This window comes from Scatophagus argus, chromosome 24 (assembly GCF_020382885.2).
Source record: "Scatophagus argus isolate fScaArg1 chromosome 24, fScaArg1.pri, whole genome shotgun sequence".
In the NCBI taxonomy this organism is placed as follows: domain Eukaryota; kingdom Metazoa; phylum Chordata; class Actinopteri; family Scatophagidae; genus Scatophagus; species Scatophagus argus.
Window position 1 is genome coordinate 5,379,253 of NC_058516.1, and position 13,669 is coordinate 5,392,921.

The 13,669-nt window shown below is 42.1% G+C and overlaps 1 protein-coding gene across 1 annotated transcript; it reads left to right on the forward strand.

Annotated features, from left to right (window-relative positions):
* Positions 1-5,893: 5,893 nt before the first annotated feature.
* On the forward strand, positions 5,894-10,510 carry LOC124055686 (angio-associated, migratory cell protein). Its single transcript, XM_046382733.1, has 11 exons — positions 5,894-6,245; positions 6,416-6,553; positions 6,642-6,761; positions 6,959-7,098; positions 7,485-7,629; positions 7,906-7,989; positions 8,269-8,384; positions 8,483-8,577; positions 9,410-9,500; positions 9,670-9,824; positions 9,909-10,510. The coding sequence occupies exons 1-11, from the start codon at positions 6,155-6,157 to the stop codon at positions 9,982-9,984; spliced, it is 1,251 nt and encodes a 416-aa protein (XP_046238689.1). The 5' UTR covers positions 5,894-6,154; the 3' UTR covers positions 9,985-10,510.
* Positions 10,511-13,669: the final 3,159 nt, after the last annotated feature.

Here is a 13,669-nt window from a genome sequence, read left to right on the forward strand (position 1 = left end):
AGGAGTGGCAAAATGAAACAAACGTTTTTATCCAATTCCTGCTCATTGCAACATGAAACGCCTTCCACACAGCCCTCTCTAATCCAATCTGTTTTTATTTCCATTACTTTATATTTGATTTTGCGTCTCAGAAGCCACCCACAGGCAACACTGCGACACCACTGCCTGGTTTTGCTGACTTGATTACTGTAATATGCTAACCAGTTTCTTCAGGCTACATCTGCAGGCAGAGACGGTGTTGTTATTATTCACCATGTGCAGCTACTGCACAGCTTTCTTATGTGTTAAGTTTATTTTTCATATTCTTTTTAAATCCTATTTAAATGTTTCTTTTTATATCGACTTGTGCAACCTGTCAAACTTATATTCCTATGCCTTTTATGTTTTACATAAAGCACTCTCAGTTACCTTGTCCTTAAAAGGTGTCATATCCATAAACTCATCTTGCCTTAATTACTTTGTGTGGGTACCTCTATCGATATACCAATATTGCTTTTTATTTGAAACTGTTTATGCACTGCTTTAGCAACTACTTGAACCATTTATACAGTAGTTTTATCCAACTGAACTGCATATTCATTATCTTTAGCTGTTTCAATCGCGTATTCATTACTTTTAGCTAACTATCGCCCGTTAGCATTTCCTCGTTATATTCAGCTAAATACAAGTTAGCTTAGCTAGCCAAACTTTTCAGACTTGCTAGTCTACTTGCTTGATAAAAAAGTTTATATGCACTCAGTCGGCGATAGTGTTCACGTTTTAGAGCTGATTCAATATTTGGATATTTTTAAACTTTTTATTCTGTTCTTCCTGTCGTCAAAATTAGATAGTGGACCTAGCTAAGAAGCGCTACTTAAACAACCGCTAGCTAAATTATCTGCACCTGTTATCCTACCCTGTGATTATACCCTAATGTCACCGTAATGTTAATTTTCAGATAGTTCATAACAATTTCTTTTTACCTAGCTGGTACCGTCCTACCCTACAGGGAGATCAGATGTTCACCAGCTATTCCCCATCTTGCACAAGGGCACTTCGGCAGGGCAGGTGCTTAATTTTCCAAAGCTGCGATACCTCGGTCCAGTCTTTGTGCTACTCAGGTACAGCCTGCATTAATTAACCGAGGAGTACGGAGGCCCGCTGGGACAGCCCTATCCATAGCAGTGGAGGATTATCATTTCTGTGGATGAGCTACGGAGCCTGGGTTACATAAGGTCTTGGTGGCATCTCTGGTGTTGTTTGATGTATTTCACTAAGCTCTTTTGGCCTAAACCCCGTATGGCTCCATCTGTATATGCTGCATGTGAATGCAAACATGAAACACATACCTGAGAAGCCCTGTGTTTACATGTTTACATCCATGTGAGGATCTGCAAAAACTTAAAAAAAAAATGTCATGCATGCATGGGAAAATTTTACTGACATGAAAGTGCCAAAGTTTCATCAAAATATACTTAAAGTAACAAAATTGAAAGAACTCACTATGTAGAATGTCCCAGTCATTATTGGATTAAACAGCTGATGCAGTAATAACTTCCATGTTTGTCCATATGTTTGCCAAGCTGAACTGAGACACAACTTAGTCCAAGTTAAATGCTAGAAGGATGCTTAAAAGCCCACCATAATGACGTTAATTTACTGATGTTTAGTAGGTATAATGTTTGCTAAGTTCACTATTTTTGTTTATTTACTGTTTCAGTTCTGGGGGTATTTGGCCACAATCAAAGCTGTGGACCATTTAACCTGTAAACATTTGTGAATTGAGCAAATGTAACAATACAAGGCTTTAAAAGATGGATTAATGTGAAGGCCTGAGTATGTTAATAATTCTTCACAGATAAGGTGAAAATTGTTAAACAGCTTGCCCAATGCTCTCAACATATTCAAAAATACATATACATCAACGTGACAAACACTTAATGCAAGCGTATAAAGTTTAGACTTTTTCTGTCAGGGAGCACAAATTGGTCTTGGATATCTCTGTCTGTGTTGTTTGCCTATGGGCTTTTGCTGACGCAGACCTGCATAAAACACTGAAATGTGTGTATGCGTGTGTGTGTGAGAGTGAATGTGTCCAGAGCAGTGATGTCAAAGCAGGGATTAGATTGGCTTATATTGCCCAGAGCAGCACATTTGCAATTCAGTGAACATCACACTAGTGTTGCCAAATTGCTGATTATGTTAGTTTGACTATTTTGCATCCAGGGGAGTAACCATCACCTCCTTTCACTTCAGGTTTACATCCAGTGTTGGTGGCTATAAGACCTTTTATTTGGAGCATGATGACTTAAAAGCATTTGTACCAATTGTAGCTTACATGCTCGGGCTAAAAGCACAGATCCTGGGGAGTGAAGTTCCAAAAATACACCACATTTTTGGCCAGCGGGCAGAAAAAGGAATAGCAATCGGGCTAGAAAGTCAACAGGCAAGCGTGTACGGCCTGCGCAAACTACAGCCCTGCTACCACAGCAGACACATCACACACAGGCTGTGGACCAGACCTCTTGCACTGCACACACAACTGGCTGTTAGTGGTTTGAGAAGGGAAGCCGTCATCTCACCCAACATGGTCCCACATGAGTCAGACGCAGCGTGCAGACAAAGCAGGCAGACCTCAGTGTCATAAAGACGTTTTGCTTTGCCAGCAAGAAAGAAAACACTTCTAAACGTCTCACTGTGCATTCGGCAGCGCATGACAGGATAAAACAACAACAGTCGCTGTTATTATGCGTATTAAGCCCTTCTCTTGTATGTTTGTTTGCTCATATTTAAAAACTAGACATAAAATCTTTCCGGGAAGCCGTGAAACTGGAGTGTTTAAGAGAGCAAAAGGAGCCATAAAGAGTTCTTGTTAAAACGAACCAGAGTCAAGGCTTCTTCCAGTCGAGCCAGTAAGGCTAAAACTTTCCATCAAAGCCTTGCTGAGCTTCATGGTGTAATTACCTCTCACACAGCAACAGCTCGCAGGCCTTATTAATGATACTGTTTGTGTGTGTGCGTGTGCATGTGTGAGTAAAGGTGCATGTAGTGCGCACACACACACACACAAAATAGATGAATATGCCTCCATGTCTTGCTTCGGTAGAGTGTGTGTTTCCGTTAGCATGTGCCTATAAAGTAAGAGCACCCCAGAGTGTCCTGCTTTCCAGACATAAACCAGCTTGCCGGAGTGATAAACCGAGAAATGTTGTTATGACGGGTCTCTCCTGGTCTCTGCTGTCCTGATGACGGCAGAGAGAAGCCCACCCAATGTGCTGCTCCAGAGTGTCTGGGTAAAAATAGGCAGATTCAAAAGACGAAGACAAAAACCAAACAGGAAAGCACCCACAGCAAGAAAACCACCACGAGTGGCGAACAGTTCTCCAGCCCGCCTCAACCCCCGAATGCACCATTCTAATCACTTTTAAATGTTTTAAATGGTCAAAATGATACCCCTACCCTGCAAACACACAGCAAAATACACATAAAGTATTGGAATTAAAAATCCTTTTTGGCTTTTGTTAATGATGTATTTTATTTATCTATTTATATTAGAAGTGATAGTAGAGAAGTAGCATGAAACAGAGATGCCCGAATAAAGTGAATAGCTCATTTACTTTCCACAACTGCTTATGTTCAACTGTGAAATTTTCACTTTCGGGTCACAACCCGCTGTGAACAAAATGTAACAGAAAAACCTCACAACAAATCCCACAGAAGGAAAGCAAAATTAAATCTCAAAAAGGGGTGAAAAAACTTGTTATTTATGTTTCAGTGGATGTCCTGGTTGCTCAGGGGACTGAATCACATGTTTTCTGAGGTCAAACCAGCTCATGATCTCTGTTGCATATATGGTATTTCCTGTTACTCCTGACCAGAGACTCTATATACAGTGTGAGCTCCTGACTGGGATTAAATCTGTATATGTGCCTGACTTTGCTCACTCATGTTGTCACCCTTTGATGTGTCCAGTCAAGTTTTATTTTAATTTTTGTGGACATTCTCAGATTTTTATTTATGAACCTCACTGCCTCGAGGAGCTGCTAAGCCGAAAAGAATTCAAGTCTGGGTTTTAGTGTCTCATGATGGTCAAACTGCAGTTTCAAAGGCTTTTTCTTGGAAAACTGTGACTTTACTTGCCATGTTTTGGTATGAAAATAAGTTAATTTAATTATAAAGAAAAATATCAGTTCTTGGATCAGTATTTGTATCATCCTTCAAAATCAGCCTCTCCCCACAGTAGTAAAAATGTCCCACACATGATTAATACCACCAAATGAATCCAACAACGTTAGAGGCTTTTAAGTTTTGCGAACAGGAGCTGAATGAAGTCCTTTGCTGGCATGACGGCCAGAAAAAACGACGAAATGCAGAAACAGATTGATGATATAAAGCGTCTGTAACCAGCGTCATAACTAATGTCATCTAAGTTTCCAGCATGAAAATTCAACGGCCTCTTCCAGCGTTACTCAGAACTGAACGGAGAGTTTATAAATCTCTCACTCACTGCAGATTTAAAATGTCTAAATAACGTACACCCTGATGTTTCCACATCTCACCACATCATGAGATGGTTGTATTTTTCCAGGGGAGCCTTGAAATGGAGGACCTGGGCAGCCAGTAAAACTTCTCTGGGAAAGCAGTCCCTGAGCCCTGCCAGCGACGTATAGTGAGAGACATAAACCCCCCCAAAACCTGAAGTGGACAAACTGTGTTAAGTGTTCATAAAATATCTCCAGCTAGGGAACCTTTGATGGAGAGACTGAGGAAGAGAGGAGAGCTCCCTTTAAAATGGAATACCGCTCGGGTCTTATAAATATCCTTAAATGTGAGCTGAGAAACTTTATCATCTCACTCCCCGTTTGCACGGAGGTCAGAGGTCAGACAAAGCTGGAGCTGGCAGGGATTAATCCCCCCTTTGATATCTGCTCGAGGACACTTCAGACAGCATTGTCAGTTCATTAAATATGAGTGTCTGAGTTTTAAGTGTAACATTCATGCGCTGTAGTGGCCTCAATAATTCCCTCAATGGAATCAAAGTGGAGAGCATCAACAGCCGGAAACTATTTTAAGTTAAAAATCCCACGATGCGTTGCTAAACCTTTGCTCTGGTGGAAACAGAAAATTACAGTTCTGTAACAGAATGATGATTCATGAATGGCTGAACTCTCAGTTTAGTGCTTAGCACAGAGAGTGTAGAGGGAATAGAGGAGGGAACCCAACATGATCAGACTGAAAAGGGACATACAATTGCTTTCACATAATGAGGAACTTTTTATATCTTAAGAGTGAGTAACTGGCTGCAAAATTTTGCACATACAAGGACTTTTGCTTCCTTGGCTGAAAACAGTACATAAATAGCAAGTGTTGAAAAAACAGCACATCAGCTGCACAGTGCTGCTGATAGAGGTTTTTGTTATTTCACAACGACATCTTCAAGATTGCACATGTAAAGAATACAAAAGAGACAGACGTTAAGTGGAGAGTGAAATCAACTGGGGCAAATGCAGCCCACATTAAAGATGATAAACACCTGTTTGCTTGAAAGTGGGCATTTTTATTTTTGGCAAACTGAGCAAGATGGGTTAACTTTGATTTAATTGTATTTGGACTAATACTAACAAATCTGTTTCTCTCCTAAATATAAGCTGAAGTGTAACAGTAGCAGCTGTTTTTGTATTAGTATTCCACACTAAGTTTAATATAAAATGCAAAACAGGTTAGTTTAGTATGAGTGACAGTGTTAAAGAGGATAAATAACCTAGTAAGAGGTCGACACATCAGCTCCAGCTCTTAAAACATACTGCAGATTGGCCATGTGGTATTTTCAGAGCAGCGCTATGATGTACTCATTTTGTACAACGTCGCCATCTTGTGGACACAGAAGTGAACGACGCCGACGGCGCGACGGTGCGTCCACGTCATCATTATGCGTCTGTCTCACTAGTCACCGCAACGTGAGGAAAACATGGAGTGGTAGTTAGTTTGACATTTAACTACAGTTTATCTGGATTCACACAACACTAAATGTAACGTTTGTGAACGTAAGTGTGACTTTTAAGCACCACAGGACTCTGCGATCAGCTGAAAGTGCGCTAGCCTAACGTCGGCTGAGCTAGCTTCACTCGCACGGTTACTTTTCGGTTCTTTTATTAGCTTTTAGCCTGCTATCGGCATGGATAACACTGAGGAAAGTGCGATCGAGCTCCACGGAGATGAGGAAATTGTGGAAGTCATCGACCTGAGCGATGGGGAGCCTGGTCCTGGTGGGTAGAAAACTGTTATCTATCCCTTTTGCCAGTGTTGAACTTTGATCATACATGTGACAATCTGTGTCAGGGTAGATACTTTTGGTATTTGGTAGCTGGGATTACACTTAAAAGATGAACTACTTCACCTTCCATGTTGATTAACCTTCTTTCTGTCTCACTGTCAGATGACTTGGCCGATGACTTGGGGGACGTTGACTTTGAAGACCCTGGCAACGCGGATGATGAAGGCTGGGAGACTGAGGACGAGATGGAAGCTGAGGCGGAGCAAGATGACAGCGAGCTCACCTTCTCCAAACACACCGGTAGCATCTTACCTTGGGCTTATGCTCTTAATACCAGACAGATTCTGTCTTTTAAACCTTTCGATCGCTTTCCCCTTCCTTTGTCCAGGCTCTGTGTTTTGCGTGAGTTTGGATCCTGCAACAAACAGTATGGCGGTAACAGGAGGAGAGGATGATAAGGCCTACGTTTGGAGAGTGAGCGACGGAGAAGTTCTGCTGGAGTGCACAGGTGAGTGTCTCAGCAGGTTAAACCTCTGTCCCACCTGCTCCTGCTTTCAGTTATGTCTTTATGCTGATAAACTGACTAGATAAAAACATATACAACCTGTTGACTTCAGATTTGTTTTGTGAGGCAACATAAAGTTCTCTTGATGTTTCTCTGTAGTTTTAATCAACACTGAAATTAGCATATTTTTGTCTCCACAGGTCACAAAGACTCTGTGACGTGTGCCATGTTCAGCCACGACTCCTCTCTGGTGGCTACGGGCGACATGAGTGGCTTAATTAAAGTTTGGAAAGTCGAAAGCAAAGAGGAGATCTGGTCCTTTGAAGTGGGAGATCTGGAGGTAAGAGCTTCTGCACAGGGAATCTTCCAAAAACACTGCGTCTGGCTGAGTGTGTTATTTATGTGTCTGTTTAGTTTGTGCATCTGTAAGCGCTTGTTCAAAATCTTTCGTTGGGGCTGAAGGGAGTCATGAGGGAATAAGACAGGATGTCAACTCAAGCTGAGAATGTGTGTTCTTGTGGAGGAAGCGAATGAGAGGACATTCGCTTCTTCCTCAACCGTGACTGCTGAATCGCCCTTTAGCAAGGCACACAAGCCATGATGATTATAAGATCTTCTCACTGGCCGCTTGTAGAAAACTGCAGGGGAAATTAAAAGGATATAACCTGTGCTTTTGTGGGTAAAGTAGCTGTTAATTCGTGGTTGTCTGCCCTGCTTCCCCCTCAGTGGTTGGAGTGGCATCCCTGCGCTCCGGTGCTGCTGGCAGGAACAGACGACGGCAACGTTTGGATGTGGAAGATCCCCTCTGGAGACTGTAAAACCTTCCAGAGTTCTGCATGCCAGGCCACCAGCGGCAAAGTCCTCCCTGACGGTGAGAGACGGGAAAACAACACACAAAGTCACTCAAAATTTAAAAGAAAACAAACGGAGTCGCAGGATGCTTTACAAGATTTAAAAGCCACATTTAAAGTGCCAGAAAGCACAACCTGGGCTCATATTTATCAAGTGAAATTTTGCACGTAAGAAAAAGTTCTTTTTTTTTGCTTTTTCTCTTTTGCTTTTTTGAAAAAAAAAAGTGGCATTGATTTGGTCTGCAACATCTTTTCACACGTCTTCATTGTGTACGTTTGTCAACATGGACAACCAGGTAAACGGGCTGTGGTGGGTTATGAGGATGGAACGGTTCGCGTGTGGGATCTGAAGCAGGGAAACGCCATCCACGTCATTAAAGGTAAGTCTGACAGCCTCGTCCTGCTGTCACCTTTACATTTTTTGTGTTTAGTAGAAGTTTGTCATGGTCCATGGTCCATAACGCAGACAGTATCAGAGTCTGTGGTGAGAAAATACACATCACTGTTACATCAGTGGTTTGTCTCCTTCCACTGCCCCGGGTTTGCTGTGTGTGTGCACGTCACTTGGGTGGGTTAAATGCAGAGCACGAATTTCGTTGGAGTGAGTTCCCTCCAATGACAAAATATGTCACTTTCATCTTTCTTTTCACTTTCAACAGGTCAGGATGGACACCAGGGGGCGCTGACCTGCCTGGCGTGCAACAAGGACGGCTCGCTGGTGCTGACGGGTTCAGTGGACGGCTGTGCCAAGCTCATCAACACCGCCACAGGCAAGGTGTGTGTCAGACCGATGAAATGATTCGATGAAATGCTTTGTTAGACTAAAGTGTTCTGTGTCAGCCTTAAACATGTGGTTTTTGGCTGTGTGTAAAGGTGGTCGGATCGTTCTCAGTGGACGGAGGCAAAGCCAAAGGATCAAAAGACGGAGAAGAACCCAACTCTGTCGAATCTGTGGGATTCTGCAAGACGTGAGTTGTCGATCACTGTGAACATTTGTGAAAGCTCCCAGCTACCAAAAGTAGGTGCCTGGTGATGAAGCAAACATTAAACTGCATGGTTACCAGGTGAATCCAGGTGCAGAACTCATTCTGCTTAGCTGTGGATTTGTTGCAAGTTCTTGTTTCAGAAAATTGTAAATTAAGTGGCTGACAGAATATGCAGTTTATAGCCATGACTTTAAGCTTCCAGCTTCAGGTCGGGTTAATTGAAATGGTAATCTGGACCGCTGCTTTTGTCTGATCTGAAGCAGAAACTTGCTCCACTTCAGCCTTGAAATCCAGGTGTGTGTGGGATTAAATAAGATTTGAAAAGGCTTCTAACTTGAGCAACTATAGTGCCTTTTCATCACAGTTTGAAGGACAAAATAGGCCTTTTAGTGCCAGTAAAACTGGAAATCAGTGTGAGAGGAGATGTGGTCTGCCGTTTATTTTGAAGGCCATATTAAGGAAAATGAGCCTGCTATGCTATAAATATGAACAGTAGCACACAGAGAGTTTTATGGTTATGCATTGAGGAAACACTACACTGTAATACCCTTTTACACCGGGCTCAAATAACCCACTAACATCTGGCTAGAGTACATTTGACAATCATTCCCGCGTCGGATCACTCAGTTGTAGTCACGGTTATTTACTGGTGCCAGTTCGGATCAGCAGCGATGGAAACTTGACATCTGGTTGTGCCCTTTTGTTCAGAAAAAGCAGAGATTGTCAGAGTCATGTAGAAAGTACAAGAAGAAACTCGACTGAGTTTCACAGCTTTGCTTCTGTTTCTTGAATGTTTCTGTCTCGTTCTTTGCAGCCTGCCTCTCGTAGCTGTGGCGTACCTGGAAGGGACTCTGGCCATATATGACCTCTCCACACAGACCCTGAGGCACCGATGCCAACATGAGGTAACAAGCAGCAGAAAGAGGCAGAGAGTGTGTGTGTGTGTTGAGTTTAGATCCCCTTAGCATGCCACCATGGATTTTCACTCATCCTATAAGCTCGATTAGCAATCTAACTGGAGGGAAAATTCACGCTTGCTGTTGACACCTAAAATCCCTCTCTGTGTTTCTCCAGGCTGGCATCGTTCACCTGCAGTGGGAAGAGTCTTCTTCTGTGGTGTCCACTTGCTGCCTAGACGGAGGGCTGCGCTTGTGGGACGCACGCTCTGGCGGCATGGTGTCCGAGTACCGTGGCCACACTGCGGAGATCCTGGACTTCACCGTCAACAGGTACCGGTTTCATTGAGGTCTACTGTTGGTTTTCAGGCTGCTTCTTCTGTAGTTAAATTGTGCCAATCCGTCTCTCCATTTCAGGGAAGCGTCTCTTGCGGTAACTGCTTCAGGAGACAACCAGGCAAAAGTCTTCTGCCTCCAAAGACCTGATCGGTAAAGAGAAGCAGGAAGAAGAGAAGAGGACATATTCCTGGAGAGACTTTTCATGATCAGACTTTTTGTTGTCCAGTGCTGGAGAACAGGTTTCCCTTCTCTTTGGGATTTTAAAACCATCTTGTCCTGAGTTTCACATTGGATTCTTTCAAACAAGCTGTTCCTCATTACTTTGTTCTAAGTGTGCTCTTGTTCAGGAATCTGTGACGGTACACAGAGAAAATTTCAGAGTGATCCATTACAGTACTTTTACTTATGACATCCTCTTTAATGTTCTGTCCAAATGTTTTGTCGACATCGGAGAAGATGAGAAGAAAAAGAGGTCTCGATTATATTTTTTTCCGTAATTGGAGTTTTTTTGTTCGCCACGAAAGTCCTTGTTTACCCCTTGAGTGTGTGTGTTTGGGTGTGCGCGTGTGGTCTCCCAGCTTTCAGACAGATTGTTAAGTCAGGAATTATCTCTCCAACTTTTTTGATGTAAACTCAAGTGTAAATACCAAATAATAAATAATATTCTTTCTTCTGGAGTAGCTATGAAAACTCATTTATCAACAAGGGCTGTTTCGTTTGTGAGTCATGTCCATCCCGACCTCTTGGAACACTTAAATCTCATCTGCATCTGCGAAAATAGTTTATACTTATGTCTATTTTTGTCTGTGCATATCAGTGCAGACAAGCTATGCAGGACAAAAGGGGACATTTTGTGAGTTTTGGTGACGTGTGGAGGGCTGACAAAAATATGCAATCTACTGTGAAATCTTTGTGAATTCAAGTGGGCTTCTCTTCCTGTTTAGACTCTCATTTGATTTATTTATTTTTTTTTAACTTGGATCAGTTTTATTTATTTTATCAGATATGAGTAAAGAGAGGAGGTGATTCACACTGGAGATGGCAGGACCCTTAAGGAAGTAGAAAAGCCCAAATACTGTAAACCCTGCCTTTTTGAACCACATGTAATTTTTATTCTTATTTTTATTTTTATTTCATCAGCAATTTTAATAGATCAGTTCCTCTTTAACCCAGTGTGCCTTATTAAAATCACTACAACGACAAATATGTTTCCTTTGGTCAGTTTAATTCAGTTAAACCTTATTGTCATACCAATACTGCAGTATTGGTATGACAGTCACAGTACAGCAGTGCAGGGTTTGCTTTAAAACAGATTGGGAAAGTGTCAGACAACAATCAGCAGGAAAAATTGTTAAAGAATTGCAAATGCAATTGTGACCAGCGAGGTCCAAGGGGCACCGCAAAGCTGCAAAACAAGCCCCCTAAAATAATCATATGACAAAAGGCAAAAAACATTTGTATTTCTTTAAATGTATAAATGTCTGCTAAAATATCTATGTTAAAGAATGAAGGTCTAACGTATGGTTATCGAACACCACTGCTGTTTCAAGGCCAAAATTGGTTCTTTTCTCTAAACTCTATTGTTGTCCAACTATTTCTCTGGCCTCTGGTCCTCCTCTGCTCTTGGCTGTCCGTCACAATGAGGACAAACCAGCGGTATCCTGTGCACAAGTGCTTCTTCCTTGCACCTTCCCGGCTCACACTGTCATTGTATGTACTCATGTGTGCATACGTAACTGAGCCAGACAGGAAGGCAGTAAAACACTAACACACACAAACATGTTTGTGGTCTTTTTACAGGCATTGTAAAAACACTGTTAAGTCAGAAGATAAAGCACAAAGCTGAGGAAAGACACATATGTGCTGTTGCACCAAACTCATCTAATGGCGTCTGAGCAGCATTCATACAGCTGGGATGGAGCTCGACTGGCAAACGAGAAAATAACACCCGTCAAGTGTGGCGTTCGGTAGCGGCAGGATATTTTCCTCATCTGTCACAGCGGTGTGTTTGGCCTCAAAGGTCAGCCTGTGTGAAGACAAAGGCGAGGAGTGGCCTGAAGGATTATCACCTTTAGACCTCGACAGGGCCAAAGCCTGATCCATTAAATTGCAGTTCATTTTCTCCGAAGGCTGCTGTGCTGACAACCGATCAGTTCAGCAGAGAGACGGAGGGAGGCAGGCGCTGCGGCCAAGGTAAACATGTGTGGAGGATGAGGAGGCAAACCCAATAAAAATACATCTGTTTGGGAGAAAGCCGTCAGTGGAAAAAAACATTTTGCATCACTCACAAAGAAATCAGGGTGACTTACTAAAAATACATATGTCAATAGATTCAGTTACATAAAGAATAAATAAATATTTTGATCAAGTGGCAAAGTTATAATTGTATTGTTATTATTTTCTTAAGAACTTGGTTTTCAGACCATTGAAACAAAAGAAATAAAACAAAATAGATTTTCTGGAAAAATGCTGAAAATTTGCATTTTGAAATATTTGAAATTGTTCATGTGGAGACGTACTTGTTAAAATGTAAGCGTTACAAGAGCATCAACAGCTGAATAAAATTAAATGTAAGTTCAAGTGTTAGCAATAAAACCTTTCACCAAAATATCGGTTGAATGGAATAATCCAAGAATCACCACCTATTTGGTTCTAGATGTTTTGGAGCGAAAATGTGGTGTTTCATGTTTTAGCTAACATTAGCTAGTTTGACAAAAAACTTGTTGACAGTGAATTTTTAATTAATCCTATCACATTAAATTTTTCCACTTTGTATAAAAACAATCAGGATTATATCATAATTTAGCTGTAGGAGGAACCAGCATTCCAGGAAAGAAGATGATCCATCTCCTCCTTTGTAATGTGAAAATGTTGTGGTTTCACGTCCAACTTGTCCTCCCTGTGTAGTGTCTTTCCAGATGCTCGGGAACATCTCTGTTTAAACCCATTATCTGACTGGAGCTCGTCCATCTCTACCAGCACCAGGTCTGCGACACGCTATCAGTGAAGGAGGACTCCGTGTTTGGCTAACAAAACAGGTCACCAGCGGCCTTCCATCCAACACGGTGTTTAAATATGAGGCGTGGGTGACAGCTGTTATGAATTCATATGTACACACTGTTGTATGTATATGTTTAGGATGGTCCTTGGCCAAATAAAAGGAGCAAATACATCTTTACATTTGTTTTAACTCACCTAAATGTGTCACATGTGTCACATGTCTGTGCGCTCTCAGGGGGCAGCCGTGGCCCAGAGGTTGGAGAAGCGGATTGTGATCGGAGGGTCACCGGTTCGATTCCCCCACCAGACAGGCAGGAAATATTTGGGTGTGGTGGAGTGATTAATGGGAAAAATCCCCCCCCCCCCCCTCTCCATTAGCCTGCTGATGTGCCCCTGAGCAAGGCACTTAACCCCCCAATATGCTCCCTGGGCTCCTGTGTGTGTGTTTCACTGCATGTAATTTGCTGGGTGTTGCATGTGTGTTCAACTAAGGATGGGTCAAATGCAGAAGACGAATTCAGTATGTGTATGTAAAAATATATGTGCTGCCAATAAAGCTGATTTAATTTCAGACAAACAGGCTAGCTTCATGTTTTCATGTGTCTCTTGGCTCCAGGTTCATGCTTAGCAGACAGACGTTAGCTCCAACTGGAGAACGCTATGCTTATTTCCCAAAACTGTATTTCAGCCTTAAACTGCAAATTATTTCGCCGCTGTTATTTCAGATGTGAGATAGTGTGGATGGCAGATAGCATCTGTGCTTTGAGGGGTCAGAAACTGCCAGTTTGTCACAGCTAACAGCCAAAAACCAAAATAAACAGAAATTTACTTTCAAGTTA